This window comes from Ipomoea nil, unplaced genomic scaffold (assembly GCF_001879475.1).
Source record: "Ipomoea nil cultivar Tokyo-kokei standard unplaced genomic scaffold, Asagao_1.1 scaffold1421, whole genome shotgun sequence".
Lineage (NCBI taxonomy): Eukaryota > Viridiplantae > Streptophyta > Magnoliopsida > Solanales > Convolvulaceae > Ipomoea > Ipomoea nil.
Genome location: NW_017617849.1, coordinates 8889242 through 8912139, shown reverse-complemented (window position 1 = coordinate 8912139; position 22898 = coordinate 8889242). Strand labels below are relative to the sequence as shown.

Below are 22898 nucleotides of genomic sequence, written 5' to 3'. Positions count from 1 at the left end.
TTCCTAAAGATTCACATTCTTGCAGATTATTGTACACATAACATGAACTGACAACATTGTTTTACATATATAATATATGAGAATTTAGTTCAAAGTGAGGTTCAGTGGCCATTTCTTGATGTAATGAAAAGAATGTGTCATCCTCAGTACAGCCAAATCTGTTTTCTTCACTGTTACAACAGTCAAACAGGACCCATACATTAGAACAGAAACAATTGTCAGTTTCTTAAAGGTTCAAAGAGTTCTACTACATGTACTCCCAAATTCTACTCCCTCACTTTTACTCCATGATGGAGCCTTAATCCTGCCTGGTTGGCCTGCGACAGATCTTGTTAATCTCGACTTTGTCCTGGCAGTGCAACGATTAGAATGACAAGTGATAAACACAGAAAACAGCATGATGAATGCTCAAGCGGAAAGAATTTTGAAGATATATGGAGAGTTTATGGATTTACCTCAGTGTTATCGTAGTCATACCGGACAACGAAGATGCACCTGCAGCCTGCAATATCATGTTCTCTTCTTTCGATTTCAGCAATGTGTGCATCGCAGTACAAAGCATGATCGTCGTTTTCCTGGAAACATAACATTCGTGTCAAGAGGGTCAAGGTGTTTTGGTTTCTCAAAAAAAAAAAAAGAAATTGTTCGATCAACATGAAGTTGTTAGCCGCATTAGCTTGATACAATTAAAGCATGTGCTCCATCTCAACTAAAAACAAAAGCTGATAGTTGGACTGCACATTTATGTTTATATATTGGCATGAGGTTAGCTCTGATATCAAATTAAAGCATGTGTTCCATCTCAACTAAAAGTCTAAGATGATAGTTCGACTGCACATTTATGTTTATATATTATATATGCTCAACAGATACTATATGTGTGAGATACAATATACAAGAGATATGGAAGTTTACCCTGAAGCAGAGAACAAGATCCCCAACCTCGACTTTATCACATTCTGAATGATCTAGTGGAATTGAACGCTCACGAAGTCCCCTTCGAACACTCACCCACTCATCTTGATCATTCCTGAATCCAGCAAATCTCACACGAACCTCCTGGCGTTTAATTTGACGATTTTAATTTTTTTCAAAAATGACAAGTATTATAACCATCATTAACCCCCACTCATAAGCATGCCATGTCGGGAGAATAAACCAGAAGGAAAGGAAACAAAGAACACAAATCTCACAAGGTCACCCGAATATGTGACTCGATAGTTGAGGAAAGTAGCAACATCATACCTGTAAAGTAAGAGAGTGAAGCCAATTTGTCACAACTTCATGACACGATTGAAGATTATTATATAAAAAAAACACCGTTTTCTCAAACACTAAAAGAGTAGTTTCGAGTGAGAATTAAGAGGAATATAGGAATGCCTTAAATTCTAACCAAGCAAAATCCTTTGATGACAGAGCTTCAAAAGCCAACTCTGACAGCTGTGCTGCCCTTTCACCTGTAAGGAAAGGTATGAGTTTTTAATGTTCCAAAACAGAAATAAATAGGTGGTGGAATTCAAGTAGGTAGCTTTTATAGTCTCATAGGGTATAATAAGGCTCATCTGTGAACCAATCCTTTCCACCTACTTGAATTCCCTTATGATTCATTATACATCCAAGGATTTAACAAAACACCTCACAATACAAATAGACGGCAAATCCACTGCAATTAAGCCACAAAATGCAGAATTATGAACGTTGAAGAATACCTATGGGCTTCTGATACTTTTCAGACGCATATTGTGAGGCTATCTTACGAATGGAAGGGTTTAACTCTTTAGGGATAATTTTCTTTGGTCTTCCTACAGGCCGAGGAGTCACATCTGTTCCGTTAAGTAGAGATAACAGAGTATCTTTAGCTGCCAGTCCATTCTGCTTATTGTGGAACCAAGTTTTCACCTAGAGGAGGGTAAGGTAAGGACCTAGTGTTAGTCAAAGAATACAGCTACAACATTGCTCCAGAAAATTTTTAAGTGACAATTCACAAAACGAACCTGTTCCCAAGCTATGACAGTTTTCCCAGAACGATAAGGTGAAGAACTGCAAAATTTGGAATATAAAAAAAGAGAGGAAAATCGCACTATTAGTACTAAACTACAGTGACTATGCAGATGGATGAAGCATGCCTGGGTTGAAGTTACCTGAATTTTGCTGCAAGCTCTTCACAAAACTCCTGATCAAGAGTCTTTTCTCCCTTTTCCTTGAACGTGATTTCCATTTCCATAATCTGTTTGAGAGAAATGAAAGGGCTAAGTCATGTATATGCTCAAATATTAACCATTGCAAACTAAGCACCTAAGGCTGCACTTGGATATAGATATGACTTTAATCCATGGTTTGAGAAACTACTGCATAAACATTATTCTGTTATTCAGTGGATGTTTGCCAAACCTATTGTATATGATCATTTACATCATAGATCAATTAAGCTACCCTTTTCATGTTTGCCAAGACTGTACAACACTTTTTAGCTCATGTAAGCAGATAATCAGTAATAACTTGGAGTTGTATATACAGATTGTTTACAATCTGCAATCATGAACAATTAACACAACCCTTTTTCCCAGAAAAATAGAAAGCAAAATAAGTTAGACGCACAAACAGATTGCTTATAAGCTGAATTACTCAAGCATTTTGATTCAAGAACTGCAATCTGTGCCATAAAGCTTCAAAATTGAGCAAACCCCATAATAAATATTAAATAAAAAACAACTGGGAAAATGGAAAATAGGAGATAAAATTCAAAAAAAAAAAAATCGAAATATAAGAAAATCTGATTCTCATAATCAATAAAGAAAGATCATAACTACAGGGCAGTATGAAAAGTGAATAGAATCTGAGTTTACCTCAGCTAATGTGAACTCTGGGAAATCATCTTCTTCCTGTGTATCCATTTCCATCAAGTACTCCATTTCTCCCTCCCACAAAGAAACCGCGCAGAGTTTGTGCTTTGGAAAGTGGCAGAATAAACTTTTCTCGTCTTTGTTAATGCTATTCAGCCTAGGGTGAAACGGGGATATGAATTCGATGAAAAACAGGTAAGTGGTAACTGGGTAGCATCAAATTTGACAGTGGAGTAATTTTCTTCTCTTGAAATGAGAAAAAAAAAAAAAAAAATTATACTGTGTTTAATGCCACAGTCAAACCCCTTGATGTTAACGCTATTGTTTCGGAATGAGTGCTAGCAGAATCAACTCAAAATACTTGCAATCCTTTTTCTTTTTTCTTTTTTTTTTTGAAAAAAATACAAAAGTATTGAATTTTAATAGAATCAATAGTACTAAAAAAAAATTGGTATTGGAATTAAACTTTGTAAACTATAGGTTTCTATCTCGGATATAAACTAGTTTTATAATAGTAAAAATAGTAAGTAGGTGGAAAGATAATTTTGTCAAAAAGTCACGAGTTCAATTTTTACGGATACATTTTCAGTTGAACCTTTCTATTGCAATGTATTTCTCTTATATTATTTATCGGCTATTACACAAAAATAAAATTTATTTATGCACGTCCTTTGATAATAAATGTGCTTTCACTAGTCCTAAAAAAATGTATAAAATTTCTGCTTTTTTAAAAACTATTTTCTTTTTATTATTATTTACTTTTGTTAATATTTATTTTAATTTTATCATATATATCTTTCAAATACTTAATAATTTTTCTTTCAATGATAATACTCACTATTAATCGAACCAACATGGTTAGCGTGGTGGTTCAGCACCTCGTCGCTTAAGCAGGACCCACTTAGTGTGCTGACTGTAGAGACGGGGGATTAGTTTTCTGGCTATCGGCTAGAGAGATACCATTGGGCAACCAAAAAAAAATACTCACTATTAATATATCAATTAATTTGTTAATAATCATTGAAATGGCATTTATTATGAGTTATAAATACATTCCCTTATTAATATGGAGTAGTATTACTAATTCAGATTTGATTCGTGTTGTTAAAGTTAAGTATTATCGATAAAAGATCTAGTTCAATGCTCGTTTAAGACATGCATATCGAAGTGTAACATCCAATCCTTCATTTACATTAACAACCTGTTTATCAATTAACTCAATAAGTAACTTTAAAAAAAAAAAATACTCACCATTATATATAAAGTCAAGATCATATAAGTGCGAGTAGCCTCATGAGAATGTATGGTATAGTCTCACCAATATATCTAAGATGATCAATGGTTAAAAATAAAAAAAAAAATACAATAATATTTCTGCAATTGTAATAATACATTTAGAAAGACATGATATATAATGCATTTGTGGATACAAATATCCAATCATATTGGCAAAATAAGCATTACATGTTGGCAAAACAAATCTCAGAAAATGTACAATATATTTCCAACCAAAATTTTAAAACAAAAACAAACAAACAAAACAAAAAAAAAAAAAAAGGGGGGTGGGGGGGTGCGCAACCCAGAAATAAAGACGAAGAAATTATAAATGGAAAGTCCAACAAAAAACAAAACAAAACAAAACAAAAAAAAGGTCGTGTATGTGTGTGCCTGCAGTGCTTCGATCATATTTTATATTTTTTTAAAAATGAAGGACAAAAATTGGTAAACAATAATAAATAATACTGCAATAATGATTTGTTGGGCAAAGGAAATTGTCTTTTCTTTTTTAATTTTTATTTCCGGTGGAGAATACAAAATAGCCATTGAAATGCAGTCCTCTTTTTCTTCTCCTTCTTCGAACATTTCCCTCCCTATCACATGCTTATACCTTCCACCACTGCATGCCTGCACAAGAAAATTCAGTAATCATGATTACACTCTCCTCTCATATAATAGTTCACAAATCAAGAAAATCCTATATAACAGTCTTGACCAAGAGAATATTGACAAGAATCAAATACGTGACCTTCATGTATGAAAATCACGTTTTCATTCATCTGGTCACCACTTTCTAATGATTTTTTAGTTTTGACTCTTGATTTTTTTTTCTTTTTTTTTTTTTTTTTGGTTTGATTATTAAAAATGTTTCATTTTTTAGTATTCAAAGTATTTGAAATGTTATATTATTAAATACAATAAAACAAGGTTTGATGGAATTTTCACATGCAAACCGAAAACATTTCAGATACTTAGTATTAAAAGTGCACGCAATGCTTTTAAAAATGTACGACTGAAAGTATTAAAAAAAAAAGAGTTATGAATAAAAAATTAAAAATGCCAATATATATAGTTAAAAGTGGAATAAATTCCAAAAGTAAAAGCTTATAGGATTTTTTCATTTTTTTTTTTAATTTAAAGATATGCTTTTTGCAATTGCATGTCATCATAGCTAGGCGGTGAGGTATAATAATATTCTTTTTATAATTAATTCAAAATATAATATTAAAATATATCTTTATAGCATGACAATGTACAATGTGATAGAAGCACATTGTATTTAATTATTTTAAAATTTAAAGAAGTTTTACACTATTATATGACACATACAATATCATAATTTTTTTGAAAATAGTAATAGGACTATTGGTGACCAGAGAAATCACAGTTATTATTAAAGGTATGTAACTGTAAAATTTATGATTATATTTTTGTGTAATAGTTTATAAATTTCAGGTAAATTGCACTAATAAGACTGACAATAATATATCAGAATTATGTTGTACTCACATGGTGAAAAAAAAAAAGGGAAAAAGAAAAAGTTAATTACCTGTAATCTATCACCAATGGTGAAGATGAGGGCATCGGCATGGGGCTGAAAGGAGACCCAATCTTTCCTGGAGTAGAGATTGAAGGCGGAGGATCCATTGGTGAAATGGACGCAGAGAGCATGAGGAAATTCACAGCCTCTGATCAGTACTCTAATGACATCATATTTCAAGCTGTTTCCATCTCCATTCCGCCATTGTTTGTGCAGATAGCAGACGCTGGAGCTTCCTGCACCTTCTTCTTCTTCATGTTTATGTTCTTGGAATAGTAATGGTAGTCTTGATCTGTTGCTCATCTTCTTCTCCAAGAACTCGAGGATTTTCCCAGAAATGTATCCCACTTCACTCGACAGCTTTTCCATCTTTTCTCTGGATGAGTTTTTGGATCGGAGAGATATATGTATATAGGACGTAGGATAGGATTAGTGAAAACTGAAAAGATCAGAGATAGATCGAATTGAGGTTGTCGGCTTGTCGGGTGGCAGGCCGGCAGTTATTGAATTACCTGAAATTTGAATATCCGAGAGGCCAGATTCCCTCCATTTGTTTGTTGAAGATTTGATCGTCTTTGCACCATACAAACTCCTCGCTCGCTTCCCGGTCGTCCTCCGCGTGAACCTCCTCGAAACCCCAGAGCTTCTCCGGCGACCTGGTCGCCGTCGCTTTCATCTCCCGCGGGATCCTGAAAACCGCGCCGCCGGCGGAAAGAACGGACTGGATCAGATCACTGGGAATTCCGTGGTTGATGACCTGGAAGCAGCCGATGCTGGCAACCGAGTCGAGAATCTGGAGTGCGGAATCTGTGTCCATTGATTCCAACGACCGGAAGTCGAGCTTGGGCGGGCTCTGGGCCAGTTTCTGGCGAGGGAAAACGCGGTCGGGGAGAACGAGGTCGGGGACTTTGAGGGAGCTTTCTAGGAAGTGGGTGAGAACCTCGTCGTTGGCGACGCAGGAACGCCGTCCGGACGCAATCGGAGAAGGCGGCGGGGCCCGGAAATCTAGGACGCGGGGATCCGTGGGGAATGATTCGGGCGTGACGGCGGCGGCCATGTCTACCTAGCTTAGCTAGCCTGAATCTTGATTCTCCGATGAGTTGTCTCTGTGCGTATATATGAATCATTAAGGAGTGGATCGGAGTAGTAAGAAATTAAATGGGAAAACTACAAATTAAAGTGAAAGAAAAGCATGGTGGGGGTGAGGGGAAACAGCAATGATGGCAATGTTAGGAGAGTGAAGCTAGCAACCATGTCCTACGTTAACTTTAATTTATTTTTGCATGTTTTATTCTTTTGAAAAATCATATAACACTGTTTTTTTTAACACCAAATACTATATATATATACTCCGTATTTCAGTAAAGTCTGTATTGCAATTATAACCCACAAAATATCACAATAAAATAAATTGGGTTTTAACCTAAGAAACTATTTATATTTTCATGTCTTTGCTTTACAGATGTGATATGTTTTCTCACTATACTTTTCTTCTTCATGTTGAATTCTCTCTGGTACGTACTTGATTGTGTTTTAAAACAGTGGCCAGCCTGACATGCTTATGCCTTTTTTAATATAATAATATAATTATATCGTCAAAGAGGATGATGGAAAAAATTACTATTTTTGTCTCTTAATTATTTTGTAACTTTAATTTAGTCTTTAATTTTTTTTTAAAAAAAAATTATTGACCCTTTGATTATTTTAAATTTCATCAATTAAATCATATAGCTACGGTTTGGATAACTAACAGCTGACTAACAAAATAGTGACTATAATACTTAATTAATGAAATTTAAAAAAAATTAGAGGATCAGTTCGATCAAATTTAAAATTAGAAAGTAAATTGATAGTTGCAAAATAATTAAGGGACCAAAACAATGATTTTCGTAAATATATAGTTTGACAAAACTATGAAACTTAGGTTATAAAAAATAAAAAGAGAAAACACCACTTTTGATCCTTGAATTATTTTACTTTTAAAAATGTTGTCTATGTTAATTGATTTGAATAGATGTAGTCCCTTAATTGTTCATTATGTTGTACTTTTAGTCCTTGTTGTTATATAATTATCAAATTTCTTTAGTAAATTCTTTTTTATGAGGTTAATTTTATCATTTAAAATCAATATTAATGGTTAAAGTTTCATTCTCTCGAAGGAAACATTATTTGTAATAGTAAATATTAATTCTAAATAATAAAAATAATCACATATGTTAATAGAATTTGACAATTATATAACACAATGAACAAAAAGTGTAACATTTTAAATAATTAAGGGACTAAATTTATTTAAATTAACTTACGTGGACTATATAATGGGTTATTTGAAAACGTTAATTGGGCCTTGTACATGAAGGGAAAGTCAAGCTATTTTTAGAAAAATATGTAAATGGGTTAATTTTGTAGTCCAATGGATTGGGCCAATCAACCAAACAAGGAATAGTGAAAAATTAGGATAACATATTACTCCGTAATTTTGGACCAAATAATTTTAATGAGCAAATACCAATTTTGGTCCTATGAGTATTAGTAAAATGACAGGGCGTTTGGTTGGAGGGATTTTAAATTCTCTTTCCACTTAATTCCCACCTAATTTCAAAGATCATTAAATTCCGTAGTTTGGTTGGAGGAAATTGCAATTCTATGGAATTGCAATTTCTCCATTTTCATGGAATTAAAATCCCATGTCCCCTCATGGGATTTTAATTCATGGGAAAAAAAATAGTGATGAGTCAATATTACCCCTTCCTTTTTTAACCTAAAATTAATGTCTAACAACAATATTGGACATTTTTGACTTTATACTACTTATTCCCTTTCAATTCCCATGTATACCAAACATTGGAATTGAAATTCCCAGTAATTCTATTCCTGTCAACCAAACACTGGAATTTAAATTCCCACTTTATTCCCAGTAATTTAACTCCCATGGAATTACAATTCCTTTCTCACATAATTCCCCCATTCCAACCAAACGCCCTGTGATGGTTTTGATCCACATATTTAATTCCTATCAATTTTCATCTACGATTATTGTTTTAGTACCAATTTTAATCCACAACTATTAATTTTGTACTAAAATTCATCACGTCGGTCACTCATCTATTTAAGACATCCCGAGATCTAAAAATTTTAAGGGCATTTTCATCCTTTTCAACTTAAGATTCCAATTTGAGCATAAATAAATAAATTTAAGCCCTAAGGTCCATCCTAATTCGCAGTTCTCCTCATCATCCTACATTAATTTGAGGAGGAAAACTGCTAATTGGGATAGATCTTATGGCTTAAATCCATTTATTCATGCTCAAATAGGGATCCTAATTTGAAAAGCATGAAACTATCCTTAATACCTTCATATTTCGGCAAGATTTAAACGAAATGGTGACCGGCGTGATAAATTTTGACACTAAAACAATAGTTGTGGATGAAAACTGGTACTAAAATAATAGTCATGGATAAAAATTGGTATGAATTAAACATGTGGACCAAAATTGTTATTTTACTAATACTCGTGGGACCAAAATTGGTATTTGCTATAATTTTAATACCATCTACGTAAAGTCTATACATAACCAGAATTAAAATAAATGAAGGCCATAGAAAACATCAAATACCAATTTACTCCCACAAGTATTAGCAAAATGACAGTTTTAGTCTACATGTTTAATTTCTACCAATTTCCATCAACGACTATTATTTTAGTACCAATTTTCATCCACGATTATTGTTTTAGTGCAAAAATTCATCACGTTGGTCACCCGTTCGGTTAAGGCATGCCGAAAAATGAAATTATTGAGGGTATTTTCTTCCTTTTCAAATTAAGATCTCAATTTGAGCATGAATAAAGGGATTTAAGTCATAAGATCTATCAAATTCGTAGTTTTCCTCCACAAATTAAGGTAGGATGATGAAAAGAACTGCGAATTGGGATCGATTCTATGGCTTAAATCCCTTTATTCTTGCTCAAATTAGAATTTTATGTTGAAAAAGACGAAAATGCCCTTACAATTTTTTTAGATTTCGACATGTCTTAAATGGAGGGGTAACTGGCGTAATGATTTTTGGTACTAAAATAATAGTCATAGATGAAAATTGGTACTAAAACAACAGTCGTGGATAAAAATTGGTATGAATTAAACATGTGGACCAAAAGCGTTATTTTGCTAATACTCATGAGATCAAAATTGATATTTGCTCCGATAGAAAATGTTAAAAATGACACTTTGTTCTCTAACCTACCCCAAATTGGCGAGCCTGAAAGGGCATTTTGATCTCTTTCGAGTTACCTCTATACTATTATTTTTAATTTTCAACTTAATGACCAATAATCACAAAGCAACATAACTGCCCAATTTGACTCAAATACTATCATAATAATATCTTCATTATATCCATGCAAACCATTTAACCAGTTAAAATAAAAAGAAAAAAGAAACAGAATTAACATTAATTGGTTAATAATGTTGTCATTTTCCTATATTAGGAACCGGTTAAGATGGTATCCAATTAAGCTAAGCAACTCTACAATGCTTGATTGCGATGGGGTGTTTGGTAAAAATTAATTTAATTATAAATTATGCATTAGGTAACACTTTCTAATAATTTATAAGCAAGTTGAAGATAATTATAAATTATTTACCATCTCCTTTAAAAAAATAATAATAATAATTTACCATCTATATATAATGAGAGTCATAATTACATAGTAATATTAATTTTGTTAGTACAATTTAAGACACCAACACGAGAAGGTTATTATATTCGTATTAGTGTGCCCAAAACATCAAATCATCTCAAGATTGATTCAACACCAAGGTGACACGTACAATACATAACGCTATTATCAATAAATGAAAATATCAATATATACTCCGTAACATTTAATTTTTTTTTTCTATACAATAAAATGACATGCACACTAAAAACTATACAGGTCACCCAACACAACCAACTAATAATCATCGTATTGTGTGGACTATGATCCATCTAGCAGTGTAGACCATGAATGCAATATATATTTTTAATATACTAAAAATATATTATTTATGTACTGAATGTATATTATTTGATAATATAAAAAAAATCATATACTTTCAAATTATGTATTTTTATTATATTAATAATATACTTTTTATTTGTGATTTACACAAATATGTAGATCATGGTCCATGAAATAATGATTGGACATAAGCGATGTCGTTTTCTTGGGGGTGAGTCGAGCGTCGACTGAGGCCCACTTTTCCGTCCTTATAGTGATTCGATGTGGTCTAAAAGTCAAAGGATCTCAACAAACCATGTCTAAATTTCCTTCTTGTTTGACTTCTAACTTGTGGCTACTGTTGACTGAAACTCAACCCCTTCAAATCCGAGCCTCAAAAGCAACAAAAAGCCTTACGAATTTGGGCCAAAGCAATCCTCACCCATGAAAAATATTGTCATTTTAGATTTTTATTAATTGCGCGTGTAATAAATTTATAGATTGAAGTGATGAGCCAAGTGTTATATATGGAACGTACAATGATCGCAAATTATGCCATGGAATCGTGTTCACCGAGAATGGTGAACACAAGGCAAAACGACGTCATTTTTAGGCAAAAAAAAAAAAAAAATCGTGGATGTGGAGTTAACGGCGCGCGTTTGACCAAATTATGAATTTTCTGTTATGAGATTATGAATTTTATGAAAATTCATAATCTCATAACAGAAAATTCATAATCGCATAACAGAAAATTTATAATCTTGACAACTGAAAATTCATAATCTCATAACAGAAAATTCATAATCTTATAACAGAAAATTCATAATCTCATGGTTCCAAAGTGAATGTGTAGGCATGGTTCCAAAGTGAATGTGCAGGCATGGATTCATAATTTATGAATGTCCGTGATTTCGGACGGGAATATGTAGGCATGGTTCTAAAGTGAATGTGCAGGCATGAATTCATAATTTATGAATGTCCGAAATCTTTGTTCACCTCAAATTAAAGTGAAACCGCAAAATGTGAAAATAAAGAAGAAAAGTCACGCAATTAATTAAGAAAAAAAAAAAGAAAAGATAACGGTGTACTAACACCGTTGGATCCGTGTTCACCATGAATGGTGAACACGGTTCCATGGCATAACGTCCCTACAATGATGGGATTTATATTATCCTTGATTTAGAATATAATAATGAAGATGATGAGCTAGGATAATAAAAGAACAATTAGATTAATTTAAAGTGATTGGATTACCTTACTTAGATAAGAGTTTTAAACCTAGATCCATTCTTACTTCAATTTTGAAACTCTAATTGATCTTATAATTTCTTTTGCGATTAGTTAATTTGTTGTAATTGTCATAGTGATATATATATATATATATATATATATATATATATATATATATATATATATTTTTTTTTTTTTTTTTTTTTTGTGACTGAAAACAAATGAAAATTGTAAAATCGTATTGGTCTGCATAAGCTTGTGTATATGAAATTTTGTAAAGCATTTACCTACTCGATCATTAGTATTTGGCGTGCAACAAGAGGTGAAAAGTTGGTGAACCAAGATTAAACTAATTTGTCTAATCCTAATGTTTTTGCTTTGAAATCCATAGGAAATTTAGATTAAAATAATAGTAAAAAAAGAGGGGTGGACCGGTGGACCAATTTAACAATACAGATTTGGCCATTGTTTCAAACCAATATGACCCAGATGGTCCGTCGTCGTATTACTATATATATATATCAAATACTAATAAGTAAAATAAATTTGTGTAGGAGTATGTGTTTCAAAATGTCTGCACCAAAATATAAGTGTTTGATAAATTAACTTTTTGTAACTTCGAAATGTTAAAATTTAAAAAGCTGTTCAAATCAATCTTTTCAATTAGCTTTTTGAGAAAAGAAATTATACCGAACAACTATCAGCTAACAGCTAATTTACTAAACACCTTTCTACAATTAGCTAATCGCTATCAACTAACAATCATTTACCGACCTATAATATAGGTTCGAGCATTGGTAATTATCGTGGGAATGAGTAAATGCATTACTCACCTACCCTAACGAAGACTTACTCTTTGAAAGGGATCATATATATATATATATATATATATATATATATATATATATATATATTTGTTACTGTCATATGATTTAAGAAGAGTAATGCACCGGTCCAGGCGACCCTTTTCTTATAACATAATTCTCATTTTAGAAAGTCATAAGTTCGACTATTGTATGTTAATATATATATTTTTGATCAAGTTTGTTATACATGGTCTTTTTTAAGTGCAATTTACTTTATTTGCGTTGTTTGTGGGCCGATTATTACACATGAACAATGTTTGTTAACATACACCTTTAAATAGTAATTACGTATATTTTTCGTCATTCAAAAAAAAAATGTAATCCATTCTACTTTTACTTATCAAAACAATTGCAATGATGTTTCGACATTGAAATAATATTTCAACCATATATAAGATTTTCCTTTCCATTAATTGACAAATCACAGAAAACAACAGACAAAAGTTGTTTTTTTTTTTTTTTTTGAAAACCAGACAAAAGTTGTTATAAACGTTGCAGTTGCAAATTCTCAAGCTTCCCATTCAAATAGCTAGCCATCCATATCATATCATACAACCACCAATAAATATGTTACAATAGGTGATACCATTTTTTCAAATGAGATAGACACACAAATGAACTATATTGACCTTGGTGGAACCCCATCCTCACCAACCCATATTTTTATTAATTTCTTCCACAAATCATTTGCAACTTGCAAGTGGATTCTGATCTGCAGCCTATATACTATATATATTATCATGTCTGAATTTCCCTTTTTTGGATATTAATTTAAGATGTTATGTTTTTCTGATAATGAAAAAACACGTAATTACTACATTAAATAAACGTCATCACTTATAGATCGTCTCATGTATTATTTTTTAGCCATTAATAATATGGTTGTATGTCATCTATCACATTTTATGGATTATGATTTCTATCTTCTTCTAGTAGGAAGATAGGTTATGATCATGATTGTCAACAAATTAATGTTAAAGAACTTAACTTTATCAAGATACGTAGACAACTTAATCATGGTAATTTGATAATTAAATTAAATGCAAGTCCAAAATTATTTTTATTTTTAAATTTAAATATCTTATATAACTATTTAAAAAAATCAGAATGAAAAAATTCTTTAAAAATTTAATTATTGAATTTGGAGTATTTTAAGAATAGAAAATAGAATTTACCCAAAAAAAAAAAATTTAAAAATTATAACAGTTTGAACCAGTAGTTCAAACTTGAATTGTCGATTCCTCATTTTTCACAATCGGGAATCGTCAGTTAGGAACCAGAACCATGGTTACCCTAAGTCAGTTATAATAATCTTATAATATGTTGTTAACATGCTATAGAAGGTTAAAAAAAAAAAAGACTTAATTACATCATTCTTTCAAGTTCAATGGCTTATTTAATTTGAAACTTTTTAGAGTTTGATTACTGATACAAAGTTGAATGACTTATTTGAACCTTATCCCGATAAACGATTATATGACATTAAATGAAAGTATATATTTTTACCTGCATTAAATTAATAGTATCCAAGTTCCTGGGCCAACTAACTCATCGAAAACATATTATCCTCTCTTCTTATATATATGGCCAATAAGCTTTCTTGCAAATTATAAACTCTTCAATAATTATTAAACCACTTCTTCTCTTCTCTCTCTCTCTCTTCTCAATGTAAGATGTCGAAGAAGACAACAATGACCATTTCATCAGAAGTGGTTAACTAAGAATCCATCAACGCGGCTAATCCGAAAGAAACATTCAGCAACTAACGTTGTTAACTCACCAAACACTGCCTTCAATTCCCTTCCGACATTACATAATACATATATATATATATAGGCCTGCCTGCAAACAAAAAATTATTTCGACGCCTGAGAGATTCGAACTCTCGCGGGGAAACCCCATGTACTTAGCAGGCACACGCCTTAACCACTCGGCCAAAGCGTCTTAACAATTCTTTAACCTCTGCTAGTTCATAATTTCCAGGGTCCTGCGTTTCAGAAGAAGGAGTTAGAAATCCCAGAGATTATTGGAAGGGAAGGGGATCGGAAAAGATGGAGGGTCCGAGGCGGCAGGCGAGCCGGAGCATGAGCCGAAGTGGGAGCAGGGCGGCGTGGAACATGGAGGACGTGTTTACTCCGGTGCAGGCGCGGCGGAGCGTGCGGGGCGAGGAAGACGAGGAGGCGCTGCGATGGGCGGCGCTGGAGAAGCTTCCGACGTACGACCGTCTGAGGAAAACCGTGCTGAAATCTTTCGTGGAAAATAATGATCGGGACAGTAAGGTTGTCCACCAGGAGGTGGATGTACGGAACCTCGACGTCAACGTCCGACAAGAGTTCATTGATCGCCTCTTCAAAGTCGCCGAGGAAGACAATGAACGCTTCTTGAGAAAACTCCGAAACCGTATAGATAAGTAAGTCAATCCATACATACATTCTCAGAAATCACAAACAAAAGATAAACTCAGATCATGTGTTATGTACAGTTTCACTTTTTGTTACGTACAAAAATTATATTTCACCCACTAATTAATCATCACTTTAAGAAAAATTTATTATTATTATTATAGCTATGATATGATGGTTTGTTTTTTGTTTTTAAATTGATTCCCTTAATTATAAAGGGAATGGTTGGGTTGTAAGTTTGACTTGGGAATAGCTATCAACTTCTCACCAACTGAAAGATGTATACAGATCATCATTCTTCCATGACTTATTCAAGTGTGGGTTGGTAGTCATGCATGAGTAGTTGATCGACTAATACATTTAATTTCATCAGCAGATACGGCAATATATATATATACTTAGTTGACTCATTAAAAAAATAATGAAGATTGTTTTTATGAAAGATATATTATTGGCTGGTTAATTTGGAGGTTAAGAAATAATTAACTATGACTTAGACAACTGAGACTAGAGTGAATTAATTATATATGTCTAGCAGGTTGATTACATGTTTGTTAATTAGGTTTAATTATTGTTGTAGGGTTGGGATTAATCTTCCGACGGTTGAAGTTCGATACGAGCATTTAACTGTGGAGGCCGATTGTTACATCGGCGATAGAGCTCTCCCCACGTTGCCTAATGCGATGAGGAATCTTTTCGAATCAATTTTGGGCATTGTAGGTATTAGATTGGCCGAGAAGACGAAGCTCACTATCCTTAAAGATGCTTCGGGGATCATAAAACCCTCTAGGTATGATATATGATATTGATGTCAATCGGCACATTAAAAAAAAAAAACGTAAGTAGTGTTATGATGAACTTAATTATATTGCACATGTAGGATGACGCTTTTGTTAGGGCCACCTTCGTCAGGAAAAACCACCCTTTTGTTAGCCCTAGCTGGAAAATTAGACCCCACTCTTAGAGTAAGTTTTTATCACACTCTAATACTCAATCTTATATCTTCTACTTCAATTCAAAGTCATAGCACTTTGTATACTTTCATGTACCAACTGAAAGTGTTGGGAATGTGTATGTGGGACAGGTGAAAGGAGAAATCACTTACAATGGTCACCAACTTAGCGAGTTTGTGCCACAAAAGACTTCAGCTTACATTAGCCAAAACGATGTTCATGTTGGAGAAATGACAGTCAAAGAAACTCTAGATTTCTCTGCTAGATGCCAAGGGGTTGGCACACGATATGGTACACAATTATTTTATTTTCCCTTTTTTTTTTTGGTATAGAGAAAATTGTTCATTAATTTGGATAAAATAATAAATAAACTAAAAAAATAATCTTGTATGTAGAACTTCTAACTGAGCTTGCTAGGAGGGAAAGAGATGCTGGAATTTTTCCTGATGCCGAAATTGACCTTTATATGAAGGTAAAAAATTCAAATCAAATTATATTAAATTAATAAATAATAATTACCTTAATTATCCTTAAAATATTCTGATTTTTTTTTTTTAATGTTTGGCTTGTGTTCCCATTAGGCAACTGCAGTTGAAGGGGTCAAGAGCAGTCTTATCACTGATTACACACTAAGGGTAATTAATATCCATATTTTCTTTGATTTTTTAATTTTTAAAAAATTATTTCATAAAATAAAATATTAAAAATAATTGTGGCCCTTAAATTAAAAAAGTTTGACTTCATCCTGTATTGTGTAGCTGTAAGGGGTAACATGTCAACAGCAATCACTTTCCCATTTATATATTTTTTAATTTCTTTATTTTTTTATAACATGATAAATATAAAAATGTTTATAGTGGTGAGGGCCTGAGGGGTTGCCGCCGGGTAGGTAATTGGTATGTGCCTTTTTGGACGTTGGTGTCTTGCCGAACAACCTCTAATTTGCAATTAACTTATAACTATTGTTTTCAAAAAACTTATACACTATTAATTATGATTATAATTATAATTATTCTGGTGTTGGTGTACAACCTTTAATTTTATGAAATATATATGAATTATTATGATTTATATAATGAAAAAGAAAATGTAAATTGTATGCAGATTTTGGGACTTGATGTGTGTAGAGACACAATTGTTGGGGACGAAATGATACGTGGGATTTCCGGCGGTCAAAAGAAGCGTGTTACAACAGGTTTTCTTGATTTTTATTTTATTAAAAACATCAAAATTCAAGTATATTATAAATAATAATCACATTGTCACATAAAATTTCTTTTACGTATATTATGATTTATATTTCTTTTAAGATTTAATTTGTGAGTGATTATATATGTAAGATTTAGTGTATACTTTTAAATATTAATTTTGAATTTCTCTCGTCACTCACTATATATATATATAATACACAAATAATCTTAATAAAGAATTTGAAAATAAGTAATGTTTCTGTTGACCCAATCAAATGTTAATACCAAACCCCACCTTCATTGGAAGGTGACAAGTTTGCAAAAAGTGAAAGCATTATGTTATAAATCATAACTTGGATGTGTAGTTGAGTAGAAATGATTCATCTCCAAACTAATTGTCTCAATCTTAATTGTTTAAAATTGACAATCTTAATTGTTTAAAATTGACTAGTTAAAATCGAAAAGATCAATAGATAACTCATATAAACGGTGAGACTTGAAACCTTGTAATTTTCAAATTAATTATAATTATACTTGATTTGTGAAGTGGGCTAAAAGTATTTGGGCATGGTGCAGGAGAGATGATTGTTGGGCCGACCAAAACTCTATTCATGGACGAGATTTCTACGGGCCTGGACAGCTCCACCACCTTCCAAATCGTAAAATGCCTCCAACAAATTGTGCATCTAACGGAGGGTACGATCTTGATGTCCCTCCTCCAGCCCGCCCCTGAGACGTTCGATCTCTTCGATGACATCATCCTCTTGTCTGAAGGCCAGATCGTCTACCAAGGCCCAAGAGCACATGTCATTGAATTCTTTGAGACCTGTGGCTTCAAATGCCCAGACCGAAAGGGCACTGCTGACTTTCTACAAGAGGTAACACAAACAAAAACAAAAAGTGTATAATAGCTACTACCGAGAGTGTGCATTGAATAAACTCCATTCCTGATCGACCTTAATTGACAAATGAACATAATAACGTAAAACAATTGTGCCAGTAAAATTAAATCGTCTTGTGACCCGACTTAATAGGTCTGATCAACTTGGTTAGATTGTCCTAATCTGCATGCATGCTTGCATGGTGTAATTAACTGCAGGTTACATCAAGAAAGGATCAAGAACAATACTGGGCAGACAGGAGCAAGGCATACAGATACATATCAGTCTCGGAATTCGCGAGAAGATTCAAACGTTTCCACGTGGGTTTGCGCCTAGAAAACGAGCTGTCTGTTCCATACGACAGATCAAGATGTCACAGAGCAGCACTGGTGTTCAAGAAATACACAGTCCCATTGATGGAGCTGATGAGAGCAAATTTCGACAAGGAGTGGCTGTTGATCAAGCGGAACTCTTTTGTGTACATATTCAAGACTGTTCAGATCATCATCGTCGCCGTCATCGCCTCGACCGTGTTCTTGAGGACCAAGATGCATACCAAGACCGAAGACGACGGGAGTGTGTACATTGGAGCGCTGTTGTTCGGCATGATCATTAACATGTTCAATGGCTTTTCTGAACTGTCTATGATTATTCAGAGGCTGCCTGTGTTTTACAAGCAGAGGGATCTCCTCTTCCACCCACCTTGGGCTTTCACTCTCCCAACTTTTCTCTTGAAGATCCCAATTTCTGTGTTTGAAACCATTGTTTGGATGGTCATAACATATTACACAATTGGATTTGCCCCAGAAGCTAGCAGGTTCTTTTAATTTACTGCCATGCATTTTTACCTTACAGTGTGTTGTTTTATGAATTAAAGTGACGATCTTTGCTATTATTTGTGCAGGTTCTTTAAGCAAACGTTGTTGGTGTTTCTGATCCAACAAATGGCTGCCGGAATCTTTAGGCTCACTGCTGCAGTGTGCAGGACAATGATCATAGCAAACACTGGTGGAGCTTTAAGTCTGCTGCTTGTGTTCCTTCTGGGAGGTTTCATCCGTCCTAAAAGTCAGTCCAACAACAAAATTAAAGAACATCATCGTAATATGTAGTTTCTGTTTCTTTGTCAGATTCATCACTAAGTTTTGGATGACTTGCAGGCTCAATACCAGATTGGTGGGGTTGGGGCTACTGGGTTTCTCCACTGTCCTATGGCTTCAATGCTTTCACTGTGAATGAGATGTTCGCTCCCAGGTGGATGAACCAAACGGTATAAATGCTTTCTGTTTACTCTTTAACATAATGAAACCAGGAAAATTGTTGACCGACCAATAAAAATGCTACCTGTTAACAGGCTTCAGACGGACAAACAAAACTGGGAATCAAAGTGATGCAGAATTTTGATGTCTTTGTTGAAAAGAGATGGTTCTGGATAGGAGCCGCTGCGCTTTTGGGGTTCATTTTTCTCTTTAACATTCTCTTCACCTTGGCCCTCATGTATCTCAGCCGTGAGTACTAAGTCTGAGCTAGCTAGGTTGAACATAACATGTGCAGACATGTTTTCATCACATTAATTGATTGAACTGAACTTGTGTTTTCTGACAACAGCTCCTGGACAGAAGCAAGCTATAATATCCAAAGATCAGGCTAAGGATATGGAATCTGAGCAGGAAGAATCTTCTCAATCTCCAAGGCTTAAAACAACAAGGTCTAAGCGAGATGCACTCCCGCGATCACTGTCTGCACATGATGGAAACAACACAAGTAACATTCTTGAATTTATCTCCAGTCTGCTCAGAGTATTATGGTTTGGTTTCTTACCATTATACAATGGTTTTTAGGAGAATTGGAGTTTCGGAGGATGAGCAGTCGGAGCAATAAAAATGGCCTCAATAGAAATGACGACGCCATCCTGGATTCCACAAATGGTGTTGCTCCAAAAAGAGGGATGATTCTTCCATTCACACCCCTGGCCATGTCCTTTGATGAAGTGAAATATTTCGTCGACATGCCTCCAGTAAGAATCAATTCAATACCCTTACTTAGTTTCAATTCATTGCTGTTTTTCAGAGTTTAGATTTTGTGAAATTTACCAATTTTAACATCAGGAAATGAGAGAGCAAGGTGTGACAGAAGATAGGCTGCAATTACTGCGCGGAGTAACAGGTGCATTTAGGCCTGGTGTGCTGACAGCACTGATGGGAGTGAGTGGAGCAGGAAAGACAACCTTAATGGATGTTCTAGCTGGGCGAAAAACCGGGGGCTACATTGAAGGGGACATCAGAATATCAGGATTCCCAAAGAAGCAAGAAACTTTTGCTAGAGTGTCTGGTTACTGTGAACAGAACGATATCCACTCGCCTCAGGTCACTGTTCGTGAATCTTTGATATACTCAGCTTTCCTCCGCCTGCCTAAGGAAGTCAACAAAGACGACAAGATGGTACGAGAACGAATCTAGTACTCATGCATCAAACAAACTAGGACAATGTAGGACATATTTATCAGACAATTAATGATGTCTGTTGCAGGTTTTTGTAGAGGAAGTGATGGATCTGGTTGAGCTAGACAACCTTAAAGACGCGATTGTGGGGATGCCAGGAGTCTCGGGTTTGTCAACAGAGCAACGAAAACGACTGACAATAGCAGTTGAGCTTGTTGCCAATCCTTCAATCATATTCATGGATGAGCCAACTTCTGGGCTGGATGCAAGAGCTGCAGCTATTGTCATGAGAACTGTCAGAAACACAGTTGACACAGGAAGAACTGTTGTCTGCACAATTCACCAGCCTAGCATCGACATCTTTGAAGCATTCGATGAGGTAAACAAACATTTCATTTCCCCAATCAATCAAAATACCATTCCCATAACTTCAACCCTTCTTCATATGTGTTTTGTTTTGTGCACCAGCTGCTTCTAATGAAGAGAGGAGGTCAAGTGATCTATGCAGGACCATTAGGGCGCCATTCTCATAAAATTGTCGAGTACTTTGAGGTACTTAGTTGTAGTTGCATTAGCAGCCCGCTTACCAGCTTCTCGAGCACTTTCTAATCATATTTTGAGATATAATGCAGGCCATTCAAGGAGTCCCAAAAATTAAAGAGAAATACAATCCAGCAACTTGGATGTTAGAAGTGAGCTCAGTTTCCACAGAGATCAGACTTGGATTGGATTTCGCGGAACACTACAAAACAACAGCTTTATACCAGTGAGTAGTATATATATAAAACTAGAAATAGTTAGGCATTTGATGTGGGAAATGTAACGATTTGCATTTGCAGGCGAAATAAGGCGTTGGTTAAGGAACTGAGCACGCCTCCTCCCGGGGCAAACGACTTATATTTTGATACTCAACATTCTCAGTCGAGTTGGGGCCAATTCAAGTCATGCTTATGGAAGCAATGGTGGACATATTGGAGGAGTCCAGATTACAATCTTGTAAGATACTTCTTTACTTTAGCTGCAGCACTCATGATTGGCACCATCTTCTGGGACGTTGGAAGCAAAAGGTTTGTCTTTAATCTCGACACAACAACGATCACTAGCTTCAGGAATGAACGAACGAACGAACTCACAGTTCTGTTTGTGCATTATATTTCAGAAACAGCAGTGGAGATCTCATGACAATCATAGGATCTATGTATGCAGCTGTCCTGTTTGTCGGCATCTGCAACTGCTCAACTGTGCAGCCTGTTGTGGCCACCGAAAGAACAGTTTTTTATCGCGAAAAAGCTGCTGGAATGTACTCAGCATTGCCATATGCAATGGCACAGGTAACCAAAACAAACCTTAAACCTTGTTGAGCATATAGCCATTAATGTGCAATCCAACTATCAGCTTAAGCTTTTAGTTGAGATGGAGCACATGCTTCAAATCTTCAATTAACCTTAACTCAGAAACCAAACCTGAAGCCTGTCTGTCTGGTTTTATTTTTTTCAGGTTATCTGTGAAATCCCATATGTATTTTTCCAAACTACATACTACACACTCTTAGTGTATGCCATGATAGGCTTCGAATGGACAGCAGCCAAGTTCTTCTGGTTCTTCTTCGTCACCTTCTTCTCCTTCCTCTACTTCACATACTATGGAATGATGACTGTTTCCATCACTCCAAACCACCAAGTTGCAGCCATTTTCGCTGCAGCATTCTACGCCCTCTTCAATCTCTTCTCCGGCTTCTTTATCCCCAGACCAGTAAGTTACTTAACCTTAATCTCCTCACAAACATTAACCCACCTAGCTTTCTGACATTTTCCCTGCTTTATTTTTTCAGAGGATTCCTAAATGGTGGATATGGTACTACTGGATTTGCCCCGTGGCATGGACCGTATATGGCTGCATTGTGTCTCAATACGGTGATGTAGAAACCACGATTCGAGATCCAGGGAATTCTACTGGCAACATCAATCCTAAGATCAAAGATTACATCAAAGATCATTTTGGGTATGATCCAGATTTCATGGGACCTGTTGCTGCAGTTCTTGTTGGTTTTGCAGTGTTCTTTGCATTCATGTATGCCTACTGCATCAAAACATTGAACTTCCAGCTTAGATAGATAATAGATTGTAGCTTTAGCTCAAATGGCTTATACTTAATAGCATCATGATGAGGACACCATCTTATATATAGTTTTATAAGAAATTTTGCAAAGTAATCACATCTATAAATGTATTTTGTAAAGTATTGGAATTTAATATTGTTTTGATTCTTCTTGTGGCTCCAAAGCTCTAATGGCTAT

At 34.5% G+C, this 22898-nt stretch overlaps 3 protein-coding genes and 1 non-coding gene across 4 annotated transcripts; 1 reads left to right on the top strand and 3 right to left on the bottom strand.

The window, feature by feature from the left end:
* Positions 1–121: 121 nt before the first annotated feature.
* On the bottom strand, positions 122–3050 carry LOC109187234 (protein SAWADEE HOMEODOMAIN HOMOLOG 1). The gene is made up of 10 exons (XM_019337385.1): positions 2847–3050; positions 2142–2227; positions 1995–2040; positions 1710–1899; positions 1394–1457; positions 1194–1245; positions 916–1059; positions 456–575; positions 289–349; positions 122–241 (listed from the first exon to the last, which is right to left on the bottom strand). The coding sequence occupies exons 1-9, from the start codon at positions 2910–2912 to the stop codon at positions 299–301; spliced, it is 819 nt and encodes a 272-aa protein (XP_019192930.1). The 5' UTR covers positions 2913–3050; the 3' UTR covers positions 122–241; positions 289–298.
* Positions 3051–4399: 1349 nt separating this feature from the next.
* Positions 4400–6934, bottom strand: LOC109187233 (flavonol synthase/flavanone 3-hydroxylase). The gene is made up of 3 exons (XM_019337384.1): positions 6174–6934; positions 5671–6037; positions 4400–4748 (listed from the first exon to the last, which is right to left on the bottom strand). The coding sequence occupies exons 1-3, from the start codon at positions 6716–6718 to the stop codon at positions 4533–4535; spliced, it is 1128 nt and encodes a 375-aa protein (XP_019192929.1). The 5' UTR covers positions 6719–6934; the 3' UTR covers positions 4400–4532.
* A 7666-nt stretch (positions 6935–14600) lies between these two features.
* Positions 14601–14682, bottom strand: TRNAS-GCU. The gene has a single exon. It is a non-coding gene; the product is annotated as a tRNA-Ser (tRNA).
* LOC109188327 (ABC transporter G family member 35) lies at positions 14640–22866 on the top strand. Its single transcript, XM_019338954.1, has 22 exons — positions 14640–15148; positions 15721–15930; positions 16021–16105; positions 16225–16384; positions 16489–16565; positions 16675–16728; positions 17198–17288; positions 17860–18161; positions 18383–18981; positions 19069–19229; positions 19322–19431; positions 19516–19669; positions 19770–19925; positions 20003–20178; positions 20270–20602; positions 20691–20981; positions 21071–21154; positions 21235–21368; positions 21442–21669; positions 21762–21933; positions 22100–22354; positions 22434–22866. The coding sequence occupies exons 1-22, from the start codon at positions 14790–14792 to the stop codon at positions 22713–22715; spliced, it is 4473 nt and encodes a 1490-aa protein (XP_019194499.1). The 5' UTR covers positions 14640–14789; the 3' UTR covers positions 22716–22866.
* Positions 22867–22898: the final 32 nt, after the last annotated feature.